At 39.3% G+C, this 25,813-nt stretch overlaps 1 protein-coding gene across 22 annotated transcripts in view; it reads right to left on the reverse strand.

Moving 5' to 3' along the window:
• Positions 1 to 25,813, reverse strand: part of SGIP1 (SH3GL interacting endocytic adaptor 1) — a 200,850-nt gene that overhangs the window by 59,422 nt on the left and 115,615 nt on the right. For 20 of the 22 annotated variants that reach the window (XM_064589000.1, XM_045897466.3, XM_064588999.1 and 17 more), the window contains 4 exons: positions 7,621 to 7,645; positions 6,593 to 6,644; positions 5,168 to 5,253; positions 2,050 to 2,142 (listed from right to left, as the gene is read on the reverse strand). In XM_064589000.1, coding sequence (XP_064445070.1) covers positions 2,050 to 2,142; positions 5,168 to 5,253; positions 6,593 to 6,644; positions 7,621 to 7,645 — 256 coding nt within the window. Of the gene's footprint in view, positions 1 to 2,049; positions 2,143 to 5,167; positions 5,254 to 6,592; positions 6,645 to 7,620; positions 7,646 to 11,239; positions 11,286 to 25,813 lie in introns of all 22 variants that reach the window. The other 2 variants (XM_064589005.1, XM_064589004.1) reach the window with 2 other exon arrangements.

Below are 25,813 nucleotides of genomic sequence, written 5' to 3' on the forward strand. Positions count from 1 at the left end.
GCAATATGATTGAGGGCAAGAAAAAATATACAGATTCCCTTGATAAAAATGATGGTGAACCAAACCCCCTGAGATAGAAAAAGTATTGTCTTACGGCCCCAGCCCAGAGATTCAGCCTTCTGAACTGGACTTGTCATTTTGTGGGCAAGGTTAGGGATTACTGTATCAACAGGTACATTTTTTTTTCTTATTCTCTCTTTAAATGCATGTTTTCCTGTCGCTGGCTACATTTGGTAGATTCAAAGAGTTCACACTAGTCTCATAAACCAGACTCAAGTTCATTTGTGAATCTTGAATGTTGTCCAATCTTCCATGACCTAAAAGCAGAGTGGGTCAGCTGGGCACTGGCTGGAGAGAGCTTGGCAGTACCCTCGGCCTGCCTGCACTAGAAAGAGGCCCTTTCTGTCACTCCACCCCCACCTGACTTCATTTAATTTTAGAAAGCATCCTGTCTTTCTACACAAGAGGCATGACTAAAAGCTATCTTCCTAAAGCCCAGAAATATGTAGCTCCTAATCTTAGTTACGAGCTTCCAAAAACTACACCTCAAATGGATCATGTTTTTCCATAGAAGTTAAGAGTCAATCAGGGGCTCTGTTTCTGACTAAGGTTCTCTACAAAAATTAAGGTCATAATCAACAAAAACACATAAAACACCATAAAAGCCTAATAATCTAAAACAGCAAACTTATGCTGCAATCACGAAATGAGCAAAATTATCCAATACACATAGATTCTACAACAGCCTTTGCTGTGCTAAGTGTAACCACACCACATAAAATCAGAAAACTCGAAAATGCCAATAATTGGTCTTAAAATCAATGCATCCTCTACATAAACATTTCATTTATGTCCTTTCTTGGAATCTAGGAAAGGTTTTCTAGGAATAATCTGGGTGGCTCAGATTTCTCAAGAAAGTTTTTCAAGGAAGTTAGAGTTGTTCGCTGGCTTTGTTTCTCAGTAGTAGAGAGAATCATCCAAAGTCACCCCACGGGGGTTCATATTCTTTCAAAGCACATCTTGAAAAGTTTAGATGCTTAAAATAGTTATTGGTGATGCTGTTTTTCCTGTCCTGTTTTATGAAAGAAATATCTTTGAAAAGACATTTTCACCCGGATCACATGGTTTTATGGCAATGTCTCCAGCAAACAACCTCGTGGGCCTTTCATCAGGAATCCCCCTGGTTAATTCCAATGATTATTTTTGGGCCTCATAAAGTAAAACCCTGGGATTGCTGAACTGGAAGAGTATTAATTGGTGTGTATGTGAGCTTCACAAAACGAAAATACTCTCTGTATTCCACCACACCCCCAAACTCCTTTCTCTGAGACCCAGTCTTCTTCCCACAGGCATTTTAACAAGTGCTTTCCACAAGCACATACGCTATGGGAAGTCCACTGAAGTGAGAACTCAAGAAATACAAGCAGGTGGCTTGACCAAAGGAGCAATCCATTCAGGCCAAATAGTCCAACCCACTACAGGTGAAGAGCATCTTCAGGAGGAAGTGGGGGGCGTCCTGGAATAGCAGCGCTGGCGGCCCCTGATTTGAGACAAGTTTGCCCTTACCTCCTGTTTCAGCTTCCCACCCAATAGCATCATTTCTCTTGCTCTCCAATTATCCCTCTTTCGTCTCAATGAGTCCTTTCTGTCCCATGCATCCTCCTTGTCCCGTAGGACTCACAGAGACTATCTGATTTGTTCACTTTTGTGTTGTGTGATAGCCCAGTACCTGGAGCATGGTTGGTTTCTTTACCTTCCTTGCTTCTCCCTCTTATATACGCATATTGAACGAATGAATGAATGAGTCTATAGGATGTCAGAAGAGGCTATGATTCAAAGTTAATAATTTTACTTTATTATATTATTCTTGCCTTGACAAACTGCCCTAGGCCCCTTTAAGTCTAAAGCCTATTAGAATCACATCTTTTCTTAATATTATACAGTCCAAATGTTGCTTACGTACTTTCTACAAGTTGCCTAATTTCACTATGCAGACAGACAGTAAAATGAGTCACTTATTTTTCCAGACACAGCAGACACGTAACTTACTTCCAGTGGGAAAAGGCCTTGTTAACTTTGGCGACTCGATGCTTGGATTAATTGGTTGGCCTGAACCCCATATCTCAGGCTGATCTAAAAGAACTGAAAACATAAAAGAAAATTTCCCAGGGTGAGTTCAAAAAAGAAACGTTCCTGGATCCTAGAGCTTAAAATTTCAATTTAAAGTTGAGCTTCGCAAAATTATCTCCCTCTTGCCTCAGTCCTAGCAAAGTAATTCAGAAGTGTGTTACTCCTCATGCTTTTCAAGCAAAGAATGCAAATGGCAGTGGTGTGTGTGTGTGTGTGTGTGTGTGTGTGTGTGGTGATGGAAGGGGTGTCAGCGTGTACACACATAGCTAAATAAAAACTTTGGAAATAGAGCATCTGTATTCTCTTCCTGGTTGGTCAGTTAAGGACATTCTGAATGTCAGTACATATACTGGTTCTATTTCTGGTGCCCATTTGAAGATCCAGGCATTAATCCCTTGGACAGTCATTTCGAGTTGGTTTATTTAAAGTTTCGTGTGAATATGTTACAGAAATGAAAATTCCTGGGTTCTGTAGAGTGGTTCATAACTTTAAAGGATCACATAGGGTCTTTAAATAAGCCTTTTACAGCATCATAAAGAGAAATGACATTATTCTAAAAATGTTTGGTAAGTATCTTAAGAGAACCAGAAAATAAATAAGTTTCCACACTTAACGTAAATCAGAGAAATTAGGTATTGGGCCTAATGACACTGAACCTAATTTGTTTCTATTTCTTCTGTCTCCTTGTTTAGATTTTTTTTACTGCTATGGTAACAATGTAAACAACCAGATCTCTGCACATATCATGTGCTAGGATCTATGTAAGTACTGCTTGTAATTCATTATGTTGTAAAATACAGGCTGGGAAGTTAGTGGGATGTGAATTTGAATCCTGTCTCTACAGTTAAGACTGTAGGACCTTGGGCCAGTGGTTTCACCTCTGAGCTTCCCTCCCTTCGGTGTAGAGATAATAAGAGCAATCTGAGAGTTACTAAAAGGATCACAGGAGATAATACAAATAAATACAAGGCATACAAACTCCATAAAACACACTTATCCCAAGGCCAGTAGCTATTATTAGGTATTCTAATCCATACAACACCGCCCGGTTGTTGATATTAGTACCATTTTCAGCAGGGGAAGCAAAGATTAAAGTGTTTAAATAACATGCCCAAGAGCTACCTGGTGAGGTAGAGGAGCCAGGATCTGATCCTGGGCATGCACACCTAACTCCAAAATACATATTTTCCCCCCAGGCCTTTTAAATTAGTGATGGGAGAATCAATAAAAAGAAGTGAGAGTGAATCGATCTGAAAGGTAAGTGTGGATATTGGAAGAGCTAGTGTGCTTGGTGCAAATGTTGGAACTTTATAGAACTTTGGGGGATGAAACCACCTCAAGACAAAGCAAGCCAGGCTCATAGACAAGTTCAGGTGTGTATCTCCTTTCTATCACAAACCCAAAGATGGTCTTAGTTCTGTTTTAACATGAAAGCAAATATTCTCCAAAGATGTGAAGCAGCATTTTTTTTAATGGATTTGATGTGGGACACCACCTTGATTTTTTAAAAACTGCTTCCTATTTTGTAAATCAAGTTTCCATACAGTCATGGAATTCCTTTAATAGGTAGATTAAGAGGCAACAAATCAAATCCCACCTTTAGTCATTACACAATTTAGTCATTAAAAAACAAACTTGATCATAGTTGAGTTAGTAAGACAACTGACAGACTCATTGCAAGGCCAACTTTACTTAGGGATTCTAAGTTGTAGACATTCAAATCCCTGAAGGAGCAGTTTAGGGATGTTCCTTATGTGTTTTCCTAACTTAATTATTGAAAAATATTTTGATGTGGTTGACTGCTAGCTCTCTTCCAGTATCCATCCTCCATTTCTCCTCAGTTAAAAAGTTCTAGCTGGCCATATGGCACTAAATTCTCTCTTATTGGCTCTGGCTAAAGTGACATATGTCTCTTTCAGATTTTGCCCTCACAGGAATTGGCAGTGAGTATACTAGTCCTCCCTTTCCCCTCATTTTATTCTAACTGGGAGATGATGAGAGCTGGACCAGCTCCTTTGGACCCAGAGACAAAGGCCACATGTTAAGAATAGCAGACCCACCCTACCAGTCCTATATTGTTTACTTTGAGATTGTTGACATAAAACAGAAATAAAATTCTATATTGTTTAGGTCCCTGTACTTTGGAGTCTCTTTGCTACTGTAGCTCAGTCCACTCATTATGCTTTCAAGTCCTGTTGTCCTTAACAGTTAAACTTGATTTCTTTGACCAACAGTATAAAAAATAACATTTTATTATACACACACCACAGTGTTTTTAGATCAAATGACTTTTCAGAAAAAACATTCTGTATTACCAAACACAGCTACCAGAGATACATGCACGGGACATTAATACATTTCAGGAATAGATTGGATCCCTTTTATAAGGAGCTTCATTTTTGTCAGCAAGGTATATATTATTTATAGCCATCCAAAAAAGATGGTTAATTTTAAAAAGTTAAATATTTCATTCTAGGAGGAAATATTTGGTAGGTAAACCCAATAATAATGGCTGAATTGATATTTTTTCTGCAACATTTTATTTGTAAGTTGCTCAGTGATTCAAGGTCATTCCTGGGTGTCGAGCCTGCAAACAAGTCTGTTGTGAGCAATCCAATTGACACTTCAACCCACCAGGTGAAGAAGAGAGTAAATGTGGTCGGAGAGGTTGGATCACCGTGACCGTGACTCTGCCAGGGAGTGTGAAGGTCTGGCTCCACCATGATGACCGTTTGGCTCACAGAGCACTTACTCCCTGACTTATTCCCAGTGATTTGTATCCATTTGCAATAATTCTTACTGACCGCTTTTGAGGAGTGAACTTGTTAGCTACTTGATATTTCCAGAAGTAAAGTTTCAAATCCTAAAATACTGGAGGTTTTCAAATGAAACTCTTGTTCCAACAGCACACCTAGATCAGAACTTTTCTTTCCCTTGAGGATCTGATGGGACATGGCTCAAAACACATACCTTTGTTCTAGGCGAGTTATACTTCAATGAAAAGAAAACAATCTGTAGAGATACACACTTTTCCTACCTTCTGTCTTCTGTTCCTCAAAAGCTGATTCTAATGGTGGACCAAAGAGGGGAGCAAGGGCCATCGTGTCATCTGTAGGCTTTTTGCTAAATCACACAGATTAAAACAAAACAGAGAGAAAGGAAATATTAATGCTAAAAAGATATACAAGCTTTCGAATATTTTTCATGGTAAGGCAGATAGATGTGTGTGTACACAGGCATGAATGGAAGCTCCCATGGGGCTAGAAAGTATACATAAAAATGTCAAATGTATTATGGACCAAGAGAATTAGTAGGAGATAAGATCCCCAGTTCTCAGTGGGAAACCAAGGAGATGGCCCAATAGAAATGAGTTGAAAAAGAAAAACTCTTTCAAATCATCATGATTCTCTATACCTAGAAGAGATAATACTAGAGATAGCAGTTTATTGCAAAGCACCTTAGTCTCTTCGGATCTCAAAAACCACTTATATTTGTCTTCATCACATCCCTGTATTGTAGTTAATGCGGTTGGTGATTAGTAAAAGTCAGGTATAGGGAGGTTAAATGACAAGCCACCCAGGAAGTTTGTGTTTGAATCAGAAACTAGGTCTACTAGTTTCTAATTTCCATCCTGTCTCCCCAACCAACAAACACAATAGACTAGCTATAACCTCCTAACACCTTAAACACAGCTTATCTCAGAAAAAGAACATTGAGAAATCAAGGGGAAAGGAGGGAATAAGTTAAAATCTTACCCTTTCTCTTAATTATTACTTAAACTGATTATTAACAAAAGGCTGCATAATCTTCATTTCTTCCCAGACCTGATCCCCCTCTTGATCCTGATGAGTTCTGTGTGTGTGTGTATGTGTGTGTGTGTGTGTGTGTAGTGGGAGTAAGAGGTGAAGGGGGAGTGGGGCTGGAGAAGGAGGGAAAATGAAAAAGATCCACCTTTTAAATAGAAATAGTAGTCTTTTTGGAAAACAATGCCCATTTGTACAGTACTTAACCCAAAGAATACACAGTGCAAAAATACAATGTTTTGTCAAAGCAAAAAAAAAAAACAAATAGAAGATTCTTTTGGTGTATGACAGGTGCAATGTATCACGAAATTGGAGCCAACTGAACAGGTTATTCTTTATAGGGCAATATAATCATGTATCAGATCAGCATTGCAAACACCAAAAGTCGTCTTCACACAGACTTTAACACTCCCATTAGTGAGGGGTCTGCACATTCTGATAGACAGTCACTTTAGATGACTATACAGTTCTTCCCCCTAAGGATCTTCCTCAGGCTGCACTTGTGAGAAATGATAACATACTTGAATCATGCTATGGACTTACATATGAACAGAGCCTTTATTAATAGAAGTTGAAAGTTCAGCCTGAAGGAGATTTGCTGAATTGTTAACATTGCATGAAGCCTTACATAAAACACAACTAACGCCTTCCATGCTCACCTTATAAGTTCTGGAGTTGGTGTAGAACGCCTGGGTCTTGCCATTTCTTCACCTGATGTACAGGACAAAGAAAGCTTTTAGGCATACTTTTACTATTCCTTCCTGATATGTCTTATGAGCTATGTTTGGAAACACTTAGAGATTTAAGTCCCATCAATAAGCAACTCAATATGAAAATTTTGCAAAACAAACCCTCTACCCTGCAATTTAACAGCCACATATCAGACATAAGTAGTAGCATTTGATCTGGCGTTTGTAAAGCCTAATCAACCAAGGAATTACCATGATAAGCTGTTACACCGAAGAGTTGTATATTGCAGAGTTTAGCGGAGTAGCCTACCATTCTTCAAACGTCTGCCGCCTTGAGCAGTTCCGCTTTCCAATTACCATAAGAGAATACTAAGCCAGGCCATATGCACATAGTACAGGAATCCAGCATTCTTTGCCTGTTCTTTTCTTGAAATGCCAAGAAAATGTTATATGAATTTAGAATTTGCTAGAATGTGCTATATGCCACAGAGGAAAATCATGCCCTACGTAAATTATAACCGTATCATATCACTTTGGTTGACTACAATTTTTATATCAGATAACATTATGAATGGGTTAGTTGCATCTATCTTCAGTTCCTTCTGCCCTTCTCCTCTCCCCTCCCCCCTCAACAAACCCACATTTGATTAAATTCATTTCTAAAGGCAAATGATACATCAAGGGTTGATAAATAAAGGAAGAAGATAGCAATGTTTTTCCAAAAACATACTCATTTTCAGAATTTAAATATTAATCATTCAGAACCCATGAGGCCCCTTTATCATTACAAAATTTCTTTGCTGTAAAAGTAAAGCATTCATGAGCCTTAAAAATCAAGCCCAAGAGTGTATAATGCAAATACATACATATATATATGTGTATATATATATATATATATATATATATATATATATATATATGTATGTATACTCCAAGATCCAAGGAACTATTTCTTCTTTTAAAATTTATTCTATTTCTGGTAGCTAGGATATACTTACTGGATAAGTTCCTTTTAATTGCACCCTAGAATTAGAAATAGACACTATAAGGCTTAAGACCACATATATGTTATGTACAATATGTATATTTCTGTCATTGCAATTCAACTGAACTCAGAAATGCAGATGGGGAAAAATGAAATTTTTCTCAGAATTGCATTCAAGTTGGAAATTGTAGACAAACACATATAAATCAGTTTTTCGTTTTACTCAGGGATTATAGAGAGAAATGGAGGGTAAATCATAAGTCTCTGAACCAGAAAAACCCCTTACCTGGGTAGATTTGGTAAATTAAGCAAACATTGAATAGTCTATTTAAAAAAAAAACAAACAAACAAACCTTGAAGTCTATCAGAGAACTAAATCCAAGCTTAACATATGTTTGATGTTTGAAAATTATAGACTGTATTAGGAGTATTGTCTGCTTTTATCAGGGTGGGGCGGTCCATGAATTGTCAGTAAAAACAGTCATTATTTTACTAATGTAATTTGTAAAGATCGAAGCAGCAAATATTAAAGGGAAGGAAAACTTGGAGGCATTGCCCCTGGATGGGCTGTTGTAATCAGGGGGCCAGGGAATTCCGTTCTCCCCAGCTGCCCTCCCCACCCCAATTTACTCCCCCTGCCTGCCACAGGACCCACCTCTCTGCCACCTGGAAGTCAGTCATTCCTTTAGCTCAAGGCATTGTGCTACTGTAGGAATACAAAGAGCCCTGGCAGGAATTATTTGAGAAGTTCATGCCTCTCTTTTATAATACCTTAGCAGAAATTTATTTCCATCACAGAAAGATTGATTAGATAAAAAATCTGATTCAAAACCACTCTGAAAGGTTCTTAGCATGGGGTGCTACCAGAAAAGGAGAGCACTGGAAGGGTGGCATCATGGGGTGGGACATGGCTGGAGAGGGCCTGCCTTAAGAGAATGGCGGGGCCAGTGCTGGCGCTGGGAAAGGGCAAGTATAGGGAAGTATTTCAGAGGGTGTGACCATGTGCTTAGTGGGGGGTCGCAGGTACGTTCTCTTCTCTCACATGATAACATTAACAACACAGGACAAGACGTAGTGCCTCTGTAACAGACCTGGAAGAAACTTCTTTTCTTCTTTCCTAGGACTTACCAGAACTTCCTGTCTCATTTTGAACTCATTTACAATAGAAGGGCAGTTTCAATCTGAGCAAGAACTCACTAGATGTTTTCTAGTGAATGGCTCAATCTTTCGAACTGTATTTTCTGGCTTGTCTTGCCTAATAACACAATCGGTGTGTCTATGCCATTATAGAGAATTATTCCATTATTAGTAAAGATTTTTAAAATAGATATTTATTTTATTTACTTTAATGAATACACATTTTAAATTCATATGTTTAAGTTAACATGTTTATTTAACTTAATAAGCATTTAAATTAAATATGGTCATTTAAATCAGCTACAGTCATTAGCATGGGAGTTTGGATACAGGCTGGCTTTTGGAAAATAAGGCTCTGTAGACAAAAATAGGAGAACAAATCATCTAAATGGAATTAAAATGTTTTTCTAGGTTTCAGAGCCCCAGATGGTCAGATTTTTATGGGTGTGTAATAAAAATACTGGGGCCTCTACTTCCAAATAGTCAATCACAAGGTTGGCCATGAGGGAATGGGATCCATCTAGAATTATGAGACCTGAAACCCAAGAGATAGGGGACCCCAGAGTATCGAAGATCTTTTGGCTCTCTCTCTTACCCCCTTTATTAAAAATGTAATACTTATGAAGCCAAAGAAGGTACAAGGCTTATTTTGTACTTATTGGTTCCAGGTGTATCCATGCATTCAATAGGTATTTATTGTGGAGAGGTGCTAAGCAAGAAGGCTGGGTAACATTCTTATTAAACGCCCTGAGAAACAAACAGGGTTTTATTTTTTATTTTTTTTAAGTTTTAATTTATTTATTTGACAGAGAAAGAGACAGCGACAGAGGGAACCCAAGCAGGGGGAGTGGGAGAGGGAGAAGCAGGCTTCCCGCTGAGCAGGGAGCCCGACGCGGGGCCCGATCCCAGGACGCTGGGATCATGACCTGAGCCGAAGCCAGACGCTTAACGACTGAGCCACCCAGGCGCCCCACAAACAGGGTTTTAGAGGGGAGGGGGTGGGGGGATGGGTTAGCCCGGTGATGGGTATTAAGGAGGGCACGTATTGCATGGAGCACTGGGTGTTATACGAAAACAATGGATCGTGGATCACTACATCAAAAACTAATGATGTATTGAATGGTGACTAACAACATAATAAAATTAAAAAATTAAATTAAATTTTTAAAAAAATGCTCCTCATAAATGAACAATCACCGGTTAAGTGCAAGCAAGATATGGCAAGAAAACTCTGTTGTTGAGAGATTAGGAAGAATAAAATAATATCACTTTAGAAAGGAACAAATAATACGAATGATCAGCAGGAAGTCAGCAGCAACAGACAAGAAAATCGCCATTGTCAGCTGGATCCGGCACATGGCTCTCTGATGACCTGGAGTTGCAGCATGGCAAATCTAGAACAAGGTCAAGGTTATGTCGACCACACAAACCAGTCAGGAAAAAGCCCATTGAATTAAAAAATGGTCTCCTTTCCAAAGGACCACATTTTTCCTCTTTTCAATGATTGTCCTTATATGTATGTTGTGAATCAATCACCTTCATTTTGAATTAATTTCCTCTTTTTCCTTTAAAAAAAAAAAAAAGAGTAACTTGTCATACTCTGACATGTGGCCTAACTGCTGGGGAGAAATCATCCACATGTGAATAGCAGTCCCTGGAGGTGTTATCTTTGATCATTGGCTATATGGTGTAAACAGAGAACCACCAGCTTGTCAGCTGGGGCAGACTAGTGCCCTCACATAATGATCAATCAAATCGGCATATGCCCATGGAGGGCATTTCTGAGGGCACTGTTTTCAGTTCCATTTCCTCTCTCAAGGCAGAGGGGAGGTCAATTCAAACATAGTAAAGACCCTTCTTTTTGTTGCTTTAAATTCATCAGACTCTTCACCCTTAGTAAAATGACTGGGATTTCACTTTGAGCAATGCAAACTAATACTGATTAGACTTCGGTGGTGAAATAATAGATTTATGTGACAGCCTAGGAGTATTGACCCGAAAACATGTCTCTTCCTCCCAAGATGGAAATTATGATTATATATTATTATATAATATCAGTATATCAGTATACTGACCAATGTAAATTATGGTCCAGGAACTTATTTTAAATTTGGGCTTAAAAACAATGTGGCTTAAAAATTGTTTCCTTACTTTCCTTATAGTTTTCTCGTTTTATTGTCATTCTATGTGCTTTCTGGCCAACCTCCAGGCCTTGTATATACACCACACACACCCCCACACACACATTTTTCAAGTCTAGCACTAGGGTTGGGATATCTATGTATTAATTTAGTTTGTTATGGAAAAGTGTTCTGATAATTCTAAAACATACTCTTGATGCTTATAGGACCAGAGGCTTCCAACCAGTAAACCTAATTCATCTGCTTCATTCATAGAGTTATCATAAATTTAATGGGGAATCCAAACCTGGCTACCTTGCCTTGGCAACAATTTTCTCTATACATGTTTAAGGTAAAAATGTTGAGGGTTCTTACCGGACTGCGCCTCTGTGATCAGCAAAAAGGAAGAGAGAACAGACACCTAGTCAGAGAATGATGGATCAGTCAACAGGCTTGGGTAATAGAGGACTTCATAAACAGCCGACCAAACATACACTCTTTAAGTAACCAGGCCAAAGGAAAACAGGCAGTCATCATGAAGGAAGGAAAACATGAAGTCATAACTTCAATCTCATGGCAAACAAACCAGAAGGAAGTTTGGAGAACCTTAAAAAGAAGCGATCTGTGGTATGATACAGCTTTGCTAATGGGGTGTACTATTTCAGCGATGTGCATACAAGAACAAGAAAGAAACGTCCAAGAAAACTTCACTGACAGCTTTTAATGTTTTGTTATAAGGAATTTCTCTCCAGATTATTTGGGGAGGAGGTTTTAGAGACTAGGTATGACAGAGAAAAGTATTTCCACACACAAAGGGGTGTTAGCAAATGCCATAAACATAATTCATTTCCCACATAATTTGGACTAAATTGGAGCCTCCCCAAATCAGAGAGCAGAAGTAGAAAGACCTCTTTGCCTGGCTCTTCTCTTTGATGTACTATGGAATGAATGCTGATGAGGACTTTTTTTTTGGCTTGGTGATTTGGGCAGCCTCTACCAAAGGGTAGGGACATGGTGAGGAAGATGAGGAGCCCCTGACAAGGACAGATGGCAATAATGCAAACTGTCCACCATCAGTAGAACAATGGTGGACCAGATGATGTCTGGAATAACACAACTAGCAGACATATGACTTCTATCTTTCACTTCTCCCACCTGGATTATGGCTGCTGTCAATTTACCCCAACAATCTCTGATTACTCTCCCTCTTCAGGATTTTCCTGTAGCAAGTAACAAGAGTGACTATCATGTGAGTGGGGAAAGAGATGTTGCTTAGAGTTTTGTTTTCAAAATATGGGCTACCCCATGAAGTTACTAAAGGCTACCTGGGATCCAGTATTGCCCCAAACCCCAAATCCAGGCCAGGAGCACAAGCACGTAAGTCTCTAGAAGGTTGCTCAAATGAGAAGGACTGTTCTACTCTAGAACATAGACAGGAAACAAGCCTCTAGTGTTTTATACCTGGGAGGCCTCCAAGCATATCTGGACCAATGGCCTATTGATAAAGAGGGGGAAGTGAGTCTCTGAGACCCACAGCTAGTGAATGCGTAGAACCAGAGACAGAGTTTGGATCTCTGGTCTCATTCTTGCATTATATTGTTGGAGGACTCCTAAAGCAGAGAACCATGAATGGTTACTTCCTGTTTTGAACGTTGTATAACAGAACTCGTTATTTTGGAACTATTTACTCTAGTCAATTTTATTTCTAATATTTTAGACTTTCTCATTTGCCTGATTTTCCAGGTTCTACTCTATATTGTTCCCACCTGTCTTATACCTTTGTTGATATGGGTGGATGTAATTTATTTAAATCAGAGAAAAAAACCATTTATGAATATGTATTTCTGGGCTTAAATTCTTTTACTAATTCATACTATGTTTTGAGAGGAATTCGGTATCTTATATGAACATTTAGACTTTATAATTCTTTTAATGACCAGACTAAAATTCTTCTCTAAGAAGAAAATGTGGGAATTTATGATTTTAACTTCAATCTCATGGCAAACAAATCATTTTTAAAAGTAGCATAAACTACAGCAAAGAGAGGAATAAAAGTGACACAAATTTCCCTAAGATGAAATTATGAAAAGTAATGCAAAATGAAATGCCGATCATACCCACATAGAGGCAGAACCTTAAATTCAAAGAAACTTTATTAATTTAAGATTAGAGAGAACACTTTTCAAACTAATTTAAGTTATATCAGTCTACCCAAATTAAGCCATATTTTAATCTCCAGTGACTTAAAAACCTATATTTTTAATGAACAGTTCCTGTTTGTATTTTTTTCCTAGCGAAAGACAACATCATAAGACAGCATTTGGCTTGCTGGAAGGAGGTGGGTGGGGGGATGGTCTGAATGGGTGATGGGCATTAAGGAGGGCATTTATTGGGATGAAACTGGGTGTTAGATGTAAGTGTTGAATCCCTAAATTCTACTCCTGAAACCAATACTACACTGTATGTTAACTAACCTGAACTAAAAAAAAGATCGCGTTTTGGAAACTCCACTTGTAAAATGCCTTCTTCATTGGGAAAAGCTGTTCAAATTCATGCAGTCACAAGCATGAACCCAGAAGTCCCAGCTAGAAGCTGTGGAGAGCTCAGACCCAGAAATCCTCAAAGTCCATAATTAAGAGCTATTTGAAACCTTCAAAAGAAAAAGAATTCTACACGTCAAATTGAAGGGCTCCGTATATGTTATTTATCACCATTAAGGTGCATAAAGCAGTTATAGGCTCTGCTGAACAACAGTTTTGACAGCAAAATCTGTAAGAGCCAGGAAAGGAGGGTCTTTACCTATTTTTCATTTTACTCTTTCTCTTCTCATTTTCCAAGATCTTTGAAGCCTTTAGCGTTTTATCTTTGTTCTACCAATATATAGAATTTGCTTCAAAGGTGGAAGGAAAGTCATTTGTATCCGGTCTTGGTACATTCTAGTTTAGATTCTTTTTTTTTTTTTTTGAGAGAGAGAGAGAGAGAGAGAAAGCGTGAGAGAGCATGAGGTGAGGGGGCGGGGAGGGGCAGAGGGAGAGAGAGAGAATCTCAAGCAGGCTCCATGCCCAGCATGGAGCCCAAGGTGGGGCTCAATCTCACAACCCTGAGATCAGGACCTGAGCCCAAATCAGGAATCAGACACTTCACTGACTGAGCTACCCAGGTGGCTCCCGGTCTTGATATATTCAGTAAGCTGAACACTAGGCGTTGAGTGACAAACTCAGATGAGCACAGGGCAAGGAGAGGGGTGCTATTGACAAAGGCATGTGTCTTTCACAAAGCTCTGGGGAACTCAACACTACTCAAGTGCACCCATGTCTGCCTTGCAAAAAATTTGGGCCTAGGGCTGCCAGATCGAGTTGTCGAGAGAAGCAGCACATCCTGATTTTTTTTTTTAATTTCAAACATTCTGGTTTTTAAATGGGGTTAAAGTTGTTTTTAACTACACAAGCAAACAAAACACTTATTCAGTTGTTCAGAATCTGCAGGTGGCCAATTTGCCTCTGACTGCAGACATCTGTATCACATATAATAAGCTCTCAGTAAATTTTACCTACTGTTCTTATTACTTCACCTGATTACTCGAACAGGGACTTTGCAATTGGTCTATTCCTTTTCTGAACAAATCTCCTGTGCTCCTATTTAAATATTAATTGCTCAATTCCTAGATTTCTCTTGATCTTCTGGTACATTCTGGAAAAGGTTTTGGAAATATTTATTATTCCCTCTACTTCTATTTTGGTGTTCAAATAAGAGATAACTCTTACTTTGTATCTTGAGGTTATTTTCAAGGTGGGTGTACACTAATAATTTATAATTTGGTCACTAGAACGAAGATCTTCTGTTAAAACATGTTGTATTTCTAGAATGTATATAATTTGCAATATGAATATGCCTCCCTCAGATAATATTTCAGCCTATGTCCTCATAGTTTCCACAGTGTCCTTATTCCACACCAGCTTTGCTTTGTTATTTTTTGCACAAAAGGATTAATTTTAAGTCAGCCTACTAGGATACCTTAGTCTTAGCCAATGCGGGTAAGTGTTTTAAGATATTTATAAAAAGAAGTAACCAAACACAATCTGTCTTGCTCATCAAAATCACTAAGTCAGCCTCAGGTTTTGACGTTTTACAACATGCTAAATTCAGTGCTATGGGGAATCAGAGGAAAATGCATGAAAAGCTACCAAGCACCAAACAAAATATTTTTATATAGGCTAGTCATAGCAAATTCAGTGATTCATGTTAGAGAATTTTCTAGGAAAGAATTAGAATATGTGATCATTATGCGTATTATTTTTATTCCAGCCCATTTCCTTACTTGCTTTTAAATGCTGATGGGGAAGGCCAGCTACCTGGCAAGGTCTTATCCTCTACCCCCATCCCTTATAGGAGTTTGTCTATATTTAAATTTGTTCCTGTATCCATTACAAGTCAGATTACAGTGAATACCTATCATGTCCAACGGGACTTGGTTGAGATGATCTTCTGAAACTCCATTTGGGAAGAGAAACAAAGAGCCCACTACTAACCAAGATAATCATTAAGACTCAACCAGATTGAGCAATCAACAAGATGGACACTTCCAAAGGAAAATGAGGCCAGGGAGTGGGAGGAGGACTCATCCTTAAAAACACACAGATCAAAATGACAAGGATTACTTGCAGTTAAAATTGCGGTAAGGACAACAGGGGAAAACCCATGAGGAACAGTGCCTTTTTGAGGCCCTGGAGGTAGACTTCAGGCCACCCAATTGAGTCCATTTTTGAAGTGGCCAAATTTGGATAAGTTAGAGAAAGATTCAGAGTCAGGAATAAGTGCAATTGGCAAAATATAAAGAAAGGCTACTAGAGCAAACCACCAAAATTGTATGCCACGTAGCACGTGATATGTAGATGACTCTTAGTTACTCAGAAGCAGGCCATTCAGTTTAGTAGTAGCCGTAGTGATAATAATAATAATGTGTTTATTTTATTTTTAGAAACCAAAAGACTTTGGGTTTGTATTTTGGTGTATTTTAGTATTTTGATCCCATTTTTGTTCTTCTGTGTCTTCCACTTCTCCTCCCTCCCATCACACGGACTTGCCACAGGTCGGGTATCCTGCAGGTGGTACGGAGACCACCAGGCAGAGGCCAGTGGACGGGATGACAAGTTTACTGCAGCATCCACTTAGGTGAGTTAAGTACAACCAACCACCAACCATTCCTTGGTGCTCGTTAACACGGACACACAGTATTTCCATGATATTCGGTGGAGAGGTTACCTGTGAGCATCGGCATCCTGGGAACACTTTCCCAATATACCAGGCAACTGGGAAGAGAACATTGAAATTTTTTCCTTTTTTTTTTTTTTTTTTTAGTAGATCTATTTCATTGTTGTCCTAAAATAAAAAAAAAATGTAGGTACATTGCAGCAGATTTGTGCTGCCGTTAAAAATCACCCACTGGTACTAAAAAGGGGTGTGAAAGAGTTGCTTTGCACTTTATAAAGATCCTATTTTTCTGTCTCTTTGACAACTCCAGAAGGGGATATTTTTCTGATTAGCTGAAAAACAAAAGAAGAAAGACAACTTCCCTCTTCTAGGCCAGCTTCACAGGCTTTCATTCATAGATGCTATCATGTTGTGCATTAAACAAGAAATTAACTTAAAAGAATGTTTGCCTAGCTCACGGTATGTATAGGTAGCTTGAGTAATCCAAGTGGAAAATGCAGTAAATGAAACTCAATACCTTAAATATTTAATCATATGCCTGTGATGGAGGCAGAGGTGAATCTTCACAAAATTACACCGTGGCCCTTCATAACAGACTTGTAAACATCACTTAGCAACCAACTTCCTTTTTTTCCCCATGGGGCATAATTAGACCTTGTCCTGGTTCACAAAGGTTTGTTTTTAAAATTCAAAATCTTGTTTAGGTGTTAAACACAGTCAGTCATTATGCAGAGGATGAAAATGAACAGAAGTCATGTTTGGCCAAAATGTGGAAAGGACTTATTTCTTACCGGACTTTTCCTCTAAAAAGCGTAGGCATGAGGAAGAAAAAGAAAGAGAAAATGAGAGAGGTGAAATGTATTTTCAGAGAAACAGATAAGGCTCAGAATAACCTTCCTTAAAGCAGCTCAAGGCATTGCTCTTCTAATGGCTTTTTCTGGGCGTCTGACATAATCATTCCCAGGTTACCTTTAGCTTGAAGGGTGGCAGAACACTCACCCCAAAACCTGTTACTTCGCTATATTGATGATTTTTGAACTGCAAGCATTTGAAAACGGTAAATGCAAGGAGATACTGTCTCTGAACAACCCTAATCTGTCTAGAGATAAATGCTCCAAAAGAACTGTCATAAATCCCTTTCCCAGGAGTGTTACTGATCAGGGAGCACTGACTCAGTGCTGGAGACGAGACCGGAAGTCGATACCGCACCTTGACAAACCTGATCACACAATATTCTTCCCATCTATTCTTCCTTTCATCCCATCTTTCGATTCTCCCCACTCCCCATGGACAATAGCAAATTATTGTCCCCGTGAGTAGCCGTTGGCCCCCTCAGAAAGCTCTTTTATTTCTTGGGCAACGTCGTGGTGATGGCCTCATCCCTGGCTGACAGCTGTGCCTTCTGCACACACTTCTTAGCTGATGGTCCTATTTCCAGTTTCACCCCCTAAATTCATCCTTTGCGTTAGCTCCAGAATTATTTTTCAAAATAGTGAAATGAATAGATTACCCCGCTCCTCGGGAGCCTCCCAATTATTCAGAAAATAGAACACACACTCCATGTCAGTTATGCCTTCCAGAAGGGCTCCAACTTACCCTCACCCTTCATCTTCCACTGCTGCCTGTAGGGAGCCCACGCTTAACTGCAGAGGCTCCTGGTCATCTGGATGTTCAGTCCCCTCACCCACTTCCCTGCCTTCTGCTCAAGCTGTCTCTGTAGCCCTCGATTACAATGTTACTTATTCTTTGAGGCCAGGACTGTTTCTTCCATGGGGCCTCCCCAAGCCTCCCCATCAGAATAAGTTGTTCCCTTTTCTTGTTTGATCACAGCACATTCTTTTTGTTCAAAATAACCACCTCAAATTGAAGGTCTTTCTGTTTGCCTGACGGTTATCAGCCTCGGGGAGAACAAAGGTCCACATTGCTAGCATATTCTTTGCAGTTCTTATTTTGTCCTGTGTTATTAAGGTGTCTCCACTCAATTATTAGCTCACAGTCATGGTCAAGAATGGACCCTCTCTGGTCCCAAACATAGTGCTAAGCACACAGGAGGCATTCAAAGCAGGCTTAGGAGTTCCCTTTCGGGGAGCCATTAAAACACTATAAAATGTTTGAAGCATAATGTCTTTTAAAATACAGAAAGATGAATTGCACTCTGAAATAAAGCTGAATTGTATATGCCCCAAGGGATGTGGCCCCAGTTGTAATGTTCCTTCTCCATCTCCTATAAATGTTTCACTTAGCTCCCACTTAACTGTTGATCTCTCTGCCATTAGTGACCCCAGGGGCAAATATATGTTACAGAGGTTCCCAGGAACTAGCTCAGCTTTGTACAAACATTAGTATTGAGCTACGTGTTCAGATCTCCAGGGTAGAATGTTCTTTTATAGCAAAAAACTAATGCTTCAGGGTCAAGATAGGGGCTGACTTTCAGCCCCAGACCCTTGGTAAGTAACACAGAGAAATGAAAATTATTAAAGTCCGTGTTCTCAACCTACAGACAGAAAGAAATTCTTGGGTTAAAATCAAATAGCTTCAAAGGAGTTGTCGGAGAAGGAGGAGGAAGAGCCTTTCTATATTTAAATTAGCTTAACCCCTTATTTTCTGCCTTTGAGCAAGTTGTCCTGTGCCTTCATTTGATAATGTCTAAGGAAGGGATGTAGATTCTTTGTGGAATTGTAGAATTGTTGTAGGAATGTTGTGAGGATTAAAAGATGTGGATATTGATAGCTAATGTTTACTGAGAACTATTACTGATTTATCTTATACAGGTGTCCTTGTTATTTCTAATTTACCAGTGAGGAAAAGGAGGCTCAGATGAATTTCAAGGCCACACAGTTACAAAGGAACAGAGCTGGGAATGGATCGCAGCTTATCTACCTCCCCAGAGCCTGGCTGGGGTAGGCCCATGAAACAGACCAAGTCCCCTATATTGTGATCCCACTTTCAGGGCCTTATCAGCACTGGGTTCTAGAAACAACACAGCTAAAAGCTCACAGATCACAGAACCTGGAAAATAATCTCGGATCTTTCCAAAGGAAAGAGTCAAATAGATCTTGTCTATCTATCATAGCAGGTCTCAAGGGATGAGCTTTTCAGAATGTGAGCTTGTGTTTCTAGGCATGGTTTCAGACCTAGGAATTAAACTCTGATTACAAGGTAAATTTCTCGGGCACCTGGGTGACTCAGTCGTTGAGCGTCTGCCCTTCAGCTCAGGTCATGATCCCAGGGTCCTGGGATCGGGCCCCGCATCGGGCTCCCGGCTCAGCGGGAAGCCTGCTTCTCCCACTCCCCTGCCTGTGTTCCCTCTTTCGCTGTGTCTCTCTCTGTCAAATAATTAAATAAAATCTTAAAAAAAAAAAAGAAGGTAAATTTCTCAGTCTTCTCCTAGAATTAAATGCATTATACTGAATTAGAAGAATAAACATGAACATACAAATGATAAGGGCTCTTTCTCCTCCCCACACCTTCCCATTCCAGGCTTCATGGTGATTATAACTTTTTTTTTTTAAGATTTTATTTATTTATTTGAGAGACAGAGAGAGAGAGAAAGAGCACAGGCCAGATCTGACATGGCCAGATTCCTGGACCCTGGGATCATGACCTGAGCCAAAGACAGATGTCCAGCTGCCCACCAACTAAGCCACCCAGGTGCCCCAGGCTTCATGGTGATTAAGCCATTTTTATTCAGTATATTGTTTTGCTTTAATTGTTAGCAGCTCCCGACACCTAGGCTATGGCTTCTTGGCTTAAGGATTTCTTCAGACTATTAAATTAAAAAAAAAACAACAACCCATAAGACAATTCTCCTTTGGGGAAAATAAAGCTATTTCTTGATTTAAAATGAACTCACAGCATCAGAGTTGACTTTTAATTATGGAAAAGATACTAAGAAAATTGGAAAAGAGATGTATACGCCCAGGTATACTTGTACATAGAATGAGTGCATTTTTGGACTAATCAAAACATATACCTAAAATATAATCACTGAATCATCTCTAGTGCAGGGATTTTCCTGTGCTATAGCCTGAGAAAGTATAATTCTTTAATTTGCAAGCCTTGTTGAAAGGCAGCTCTTCCTTATCCTAAATATCTTTCTGGTGCCAGCAGTCATCCAAGTTAGGTCTTGTTGAAGCCTACATTTCTGTATAAGGGGTTTGAAAGCAGCAACATTTACAGCAGAATTTAGTTCAAGACCCAGAGCCAGAGCTAACAGAGGTGAATGAAGAAGGTATACACCTGAGTTTAGTGATCCTTACACAGAGGTTTTGTGCGCTAAATATATCCCTGCACTCTTAACAAGGAACAAGCTGCCATGGGAATTTTTGGCAGCAAGCTTCATAAGAATGGAACCAAGACACAAAAAACCAAGTCTAATCTATAAGCTTCTTAAGAGTCTGCAACTGTTTAACCTCAAAAATAAGATGGCTATATTTTGGATCTTTATATTTAATGAATGAGATTTTATTATAAATATAACAACTTCTTATCAGTTGTGTCTGACAAAAGAAGCAAAAGGATAATTTATTCATTTATTAAACCATTAACAGATATTTACTGGGTACCTAATAAAAACCAGACACTACTCTAGACATATTAGTGAACAAAACAACAGGAACAATGGACAAAAAAAGCTCCAATGAGCTTAATTTGGGAACAAGAGGAGACAGATAGATAATAAATAATAAACATAATAAATAAAGCAAAGTATTTGGTATTTTAGAAGATGATCAATGCAATTTTTAAAAGCAGAGTGAATAAAGAGTTTTGAGAATGCCAGGATAGAGAGCTCTGTGATTTTCAATAAGGTGGTCAGGGTAAGCCACTGAGAACGTGACTTGAACAAGCACCTGAGGTGGAGATGGATGTCACACTGCAGCTCTTTGGGGAAGGGGGACACAGCCAGGGAGCCAGGGAAGAGCAGAATGAGAAGGGATAGTGGCGGGTGTTAGCCTGCAGGTTGGGGGTATCCCTACCGTGAAGGTCTTGAAAGACTGGCTTTGCTCTGTTCCAATGCAGCTCATGGCTCTCACTTCTCAGGGGTTCTCCAGGGTGGGGGGTTAGTTAGGGTTGGTTGCTGAGAAGAGGCATAGACGACACAGAGGAAGCAATCTCAGCGAATGCCTGCTTGTGACATATGCCGCCATTTTTCATTACTCTTTGGAAGCTGACTTTCATTCCCCAAATATCAAGTTAAAACAGAAGACAGAGATGGGCTTCAGATAGGTTAGGAAGTGGAAAGGGAGTTTGTACTGGGCAAAGCAGAGTGAGGCCAGTCCATCCTGCCTTCCCTGTCTGTTGGCCACTTTAGGACAAGTGATTCAGACAGGCTCACCGGCCCTATACCCCCGCTGAGCTGGTAGCCGATTCAAATGATGGCTCCTCAGGTCCATGGGCAGTTAGTGGCTGTGTTTTAGACAGAAAGAAATCTCACTTCATTCTGTTCATTCTGAAATTTCCCCCAGTCTCCAAAAAGACGTTTTCTTTTTTTTTATTATGTTAATCACCATACATTACATCATTAGTTTTTGATGTAGTGTCGCATGATTCATTATTTTTGTATAACACCCAGTGCTCCATGCAGTACGTGCCCTCCTTAATATACCCATCACCAGGCTAACCCACCCCCCCACCCCCCTCCCCTCTAGAACCCTCAGTTTGTTTTTCAGAGTCCATAGTCTCTCATGGTTCATCAAAGAGACATTTTCTGACATAATGAATGTGAGTGATTCACACTCTAAGAGTTTTTTTTTTTCCCTAAAACAATTAAAAAGTACATCCATTGCTGTAGATTATTTCTGGCCCCCCCCCAAAAAGAAATTCTCCTTCAAAGGACAAAGGGATACATACTTTTTTCTTCTACTGTTATACTTATTTTTATACTATTATTCATACACTTATAGAAACTTCTTAGTACAAAAATAAAGATATTATAAAAAAGACAATACAGTGTGTACCACTAAGTGACTGAAACCTGAGGCCTTAGACGGGAGAACAGACATCTCACTGGATCTGTGGGATCAGGGGAAGAGAATTATGACAAAATGTTAGCACTGCCATGCCAAGACTGAAACAGGAAGAAATTGACAACCTGAATAGGCCAATAACCAGTAACGAGATTGAAGCAGTGATGAAAAACCTCCCAAAAAACAAGAGTCCGGGGCCTGATGGATTCCCTGGGGAATTCTACCAAACATTCAAAGAAGAAATAATATCTATTCTACTGAAGCTGTTTCAAAAAATAGAAACAGAAGGAAAACTTCCAAACTCATTCTATGAGGCCAGCATTACCTTAATCCCCAAACCAGGCAAAGACCCCATCAAAAAGGAGAATTTCAGACCAATATCCCTGATGAATATGGATTCCAAAATCCTCAACAAAATCCTAGCTAATAGGATCCAATAATACATTAAAAGGATCATCCACCACGACTAAGTGGGATTTATCCCCAGGATGCAAGGGTGGTTCAACATTCGCAAATCAATCAATGTGATAGAACACATTAATAAGAGGAGGGAGAAGAACCATATGGTCCTCTCAATTGATGCAGAAAAAGCATTTGACAAAATACAACATCCTTTCCTGATTAAAACTCTCCAGAGTATAGGGATAGAGGGAACATTCCTCAAGCTCATAAAATCCATCTATGAAAAACCCACAGCGAATATCATCCTCAATGGGGAAAAGCTGAGAGCCTTTCCCTTAAGATCAGGAACACGTCAAGGGTGCCCACTCTCACCACTGTTGTTCAACATAGTACTAGAAGTCCTAGCAACAGCAATCAGACAACAAAAGAAATAAAAGGTATTCAAATTGGCAAAGAAGAAGTCAAACTCTCTCTTTTCGCAGACGACATGATACTTTATGTGGAAAACCCAAAAGACTCCACCCCCAAATTACTAGAACTCATCCGGCAATTCAGTAATGTGGCAGGATACAAAATCAATGCACAGAAATCAGTTGCTTTCTTATACACTAACAACGCAACTGTTGAAAGAGAAATTAAAGAAACGATTCCATTTACAATAGCACCAAAAACCATAAGATACCTCGGAATAAACCTAACCAATGAGGTAAAGGATCTATATATACTCTAGGAACTACAAAACACTCATGAAAGAAATTGAAGAAGACACAAAAAGATGGAGAAATATTCCATGCTCATGAATCGGAAGAATAAGCATTGTTAAAATGTCTGTGCCACCCAGAGCAATCTATACCTTCAATGCCATCCCGATCAAAATTCCAATAACATTTTTCAAAGTGCTGGAACAAACAATCCTAAAATTTGTATGGAATCAGAAAAGACCCCGAATCGCCAAGGAGATGTTGAAAAAGAGAAACAAAGCTGGGGGCATCACGTTGCCTGATTTCAAGTTATATTACAAAGCAGTGATCACCAAGACAGCATGGTACTGGCACAAAAACAGACATACAGACCAATGGAACAGAATAGAGAACCCAGATATGGACCCTCAACTCTATGGTCAAATAATCCTTGACAAAGCAGGAAAAAACATGCAATGGAAAAAAGACAGTCTCTTCAATAAATGGTGCTGGGAAAATTGGACAGCCACATGCAGAAGAATGAAACTCGACCATTCTCTAACACCATTCACAAAGATAAACTCAAAGGGGATGAAAGACCTCAATGTGAGACAGGAATCCATTAAAATCCTAGAGGAGAACATAGGCAGTAACCTCTTTGACATCGGCCACAGCAACTTCTTTCAAGATACATCTCCAAAAGCTAGTGAAACAAAAGCAAAAATGAACTTTTGGGACTTCATCAAGATAAAAAACTTCTGCACAGCAAAGGAAACAGTCAACAAAACAAAGAGGCAACCCACAGAATGGGAGAAGATATTTGCAAATGACACTACAGATAAAGGGCTGGTATCCAAGATCTATAAAGAACTTCTCAAACTCAACACCCCAAAACCAAATAATCAAGTCAAAAAGTGGGCAGAAGAGATGAACAGACACTTCTCTGAAGAAGACATACAAATGGCTAACAGACACATGAAAAAAATGTTCATCATCATTAGCCATCAGGGAAATCCAAATCAAAACCACACTGAGATACCACCTTACACCAGTTAGAATGGCCAAAATGGGCAGGGAAAGAAACAACAAATGTTGGAGAGGTTGTGGAGAAAGGAGAACCCTCCTACACTGTTGGTGGGAATGCAAGTTGGTACAGCCACTTTGGAAAACAGTGTGGAGGTTCCTCAAAAATTTAAAAATAGAGCTACCCTATGACCCAGCAATTGCACTCCTGGGCATTTACCCCAAAGACACAGATGTAGTGAAAAGAAGGGCCATATGCACCCCAATGTTCATAGCAGCAATGTCCACAATAGCCAAACAGTGGAAAGAGCTGAGATGCCCTTCAACAGATGAATGGATAAAGAAGATGTGGTCCATATATACAATGGAATATTACTCAGCCATCAGAAAAGATGAATACCCAACTTTTACATCAACATGGATGGGACTGGAGGAGATTATGCTAAGCGAAATAAGTCAAGCAGAGAAAGTCAATTATCATATGGTTTCACTTTTTTGTGGAACATAAGGAATAACATGGAGGACATTAAGAGAAGGAAGGGAAAAATGGGCGGGAGGAATTGGAGGGAGAGATGAACCATGAGAGACTATGGACCTGAGAAACAAACAGGGTTTTAGAGGGGAGAGGGGAGGGGGGATTGGTTAGCCCGGTGATGGGTATTAAGGAGGGCACGTACTGCATGGAGCACTGGGTGTTATACGAAAACTATGGATCGTGGATCACTACATCAAAAACTAATGATGTATTGTATGGTGACTAACATAACATAATAAAATTAAAAAAAAAAATGTTAGCACTCCCAGAAAAGAAGAGCACATTAATAAACTTTAAAAAAAGAACTTGCAAACGGTAAGAAAGTTATTGTTCATATTATTCATCTATCTAATAGTGCAGAAAAACAGGTGAATCGAAAGGGGAAAGATTAAAGAAATGGAGAGCCATAAATCTACTCTCTTTCTAAAATCATGTGAGGGATGTAAGTTGCATTTTGTCACAGTAAAACACCAAGTTCCATATAATTCCCCACAGTGAAGAGCATCCATGCATCCAACCAATCAAGTATTTTCTAAGCACCTGCTCCGGGTCATTCAATGTTTAGGTTCTTAAGGGAAGGCCCCATTTACAGGGTAAGAACCTGCAGCATCTGGGGGGCAGGATCACTTGTCATATATCCAACATTTACTGAATTGTTCACAACTTATGCTTCTGCTACAAACTTATTTTCCAAATTGATTGCTTCATTATAGAGCCTGTTCTACCCTGATTATGGCCTTTGGCTAATAAAAATAGTTTTAAATTCTAAACTCTACACCTGTAGGACTAACACAACCAAGGCAGAAGAACTTAACAACATAAAAATTAGCCTTTTTAACTATGATTAGCATCGTAATTAAAAGCATGTAATTAAAAAAAAAGCATGTAATTCAAGAATTGCCTGCCTCTGGTCGAGGACACCTTCACATTTTTTTGTGTCAAAACTGTGGGTAAATTGTCTCAATTAGATTTTAAGCTGGAAACAGAAATTGAGGGCTTTAGGTCTCTAATCCTGGTAGTCATGTTTCTGACCCTCCCCCACCCCCATCGGATCACGTTATCTGAGATAGTAGAACAAGATGGAAGAATCCGGAGTTATGCAAGGAAATTCTAATTCTTACACCTCACAAAG

The sequence above is a fragment of the Mirounga angustirostris genome, unplaced genomic scaffold (genome assembly GCF_029215605.1).
Source record: "Mirounga angustirostris isolate CCGP_5_RB_7025 unplaced genomic scaffold, mMirAng1.0.hap1 SCAF_4, whole genome shotgun sequence".
In the NCBI taxonomy this organism is placed as follows: domain Eukaryota; kingdom Metazoa; phylum Chordata; class Mammalia; order Carnivora; family Phocidae; genus Mirounga; species Mirounga angustirostris.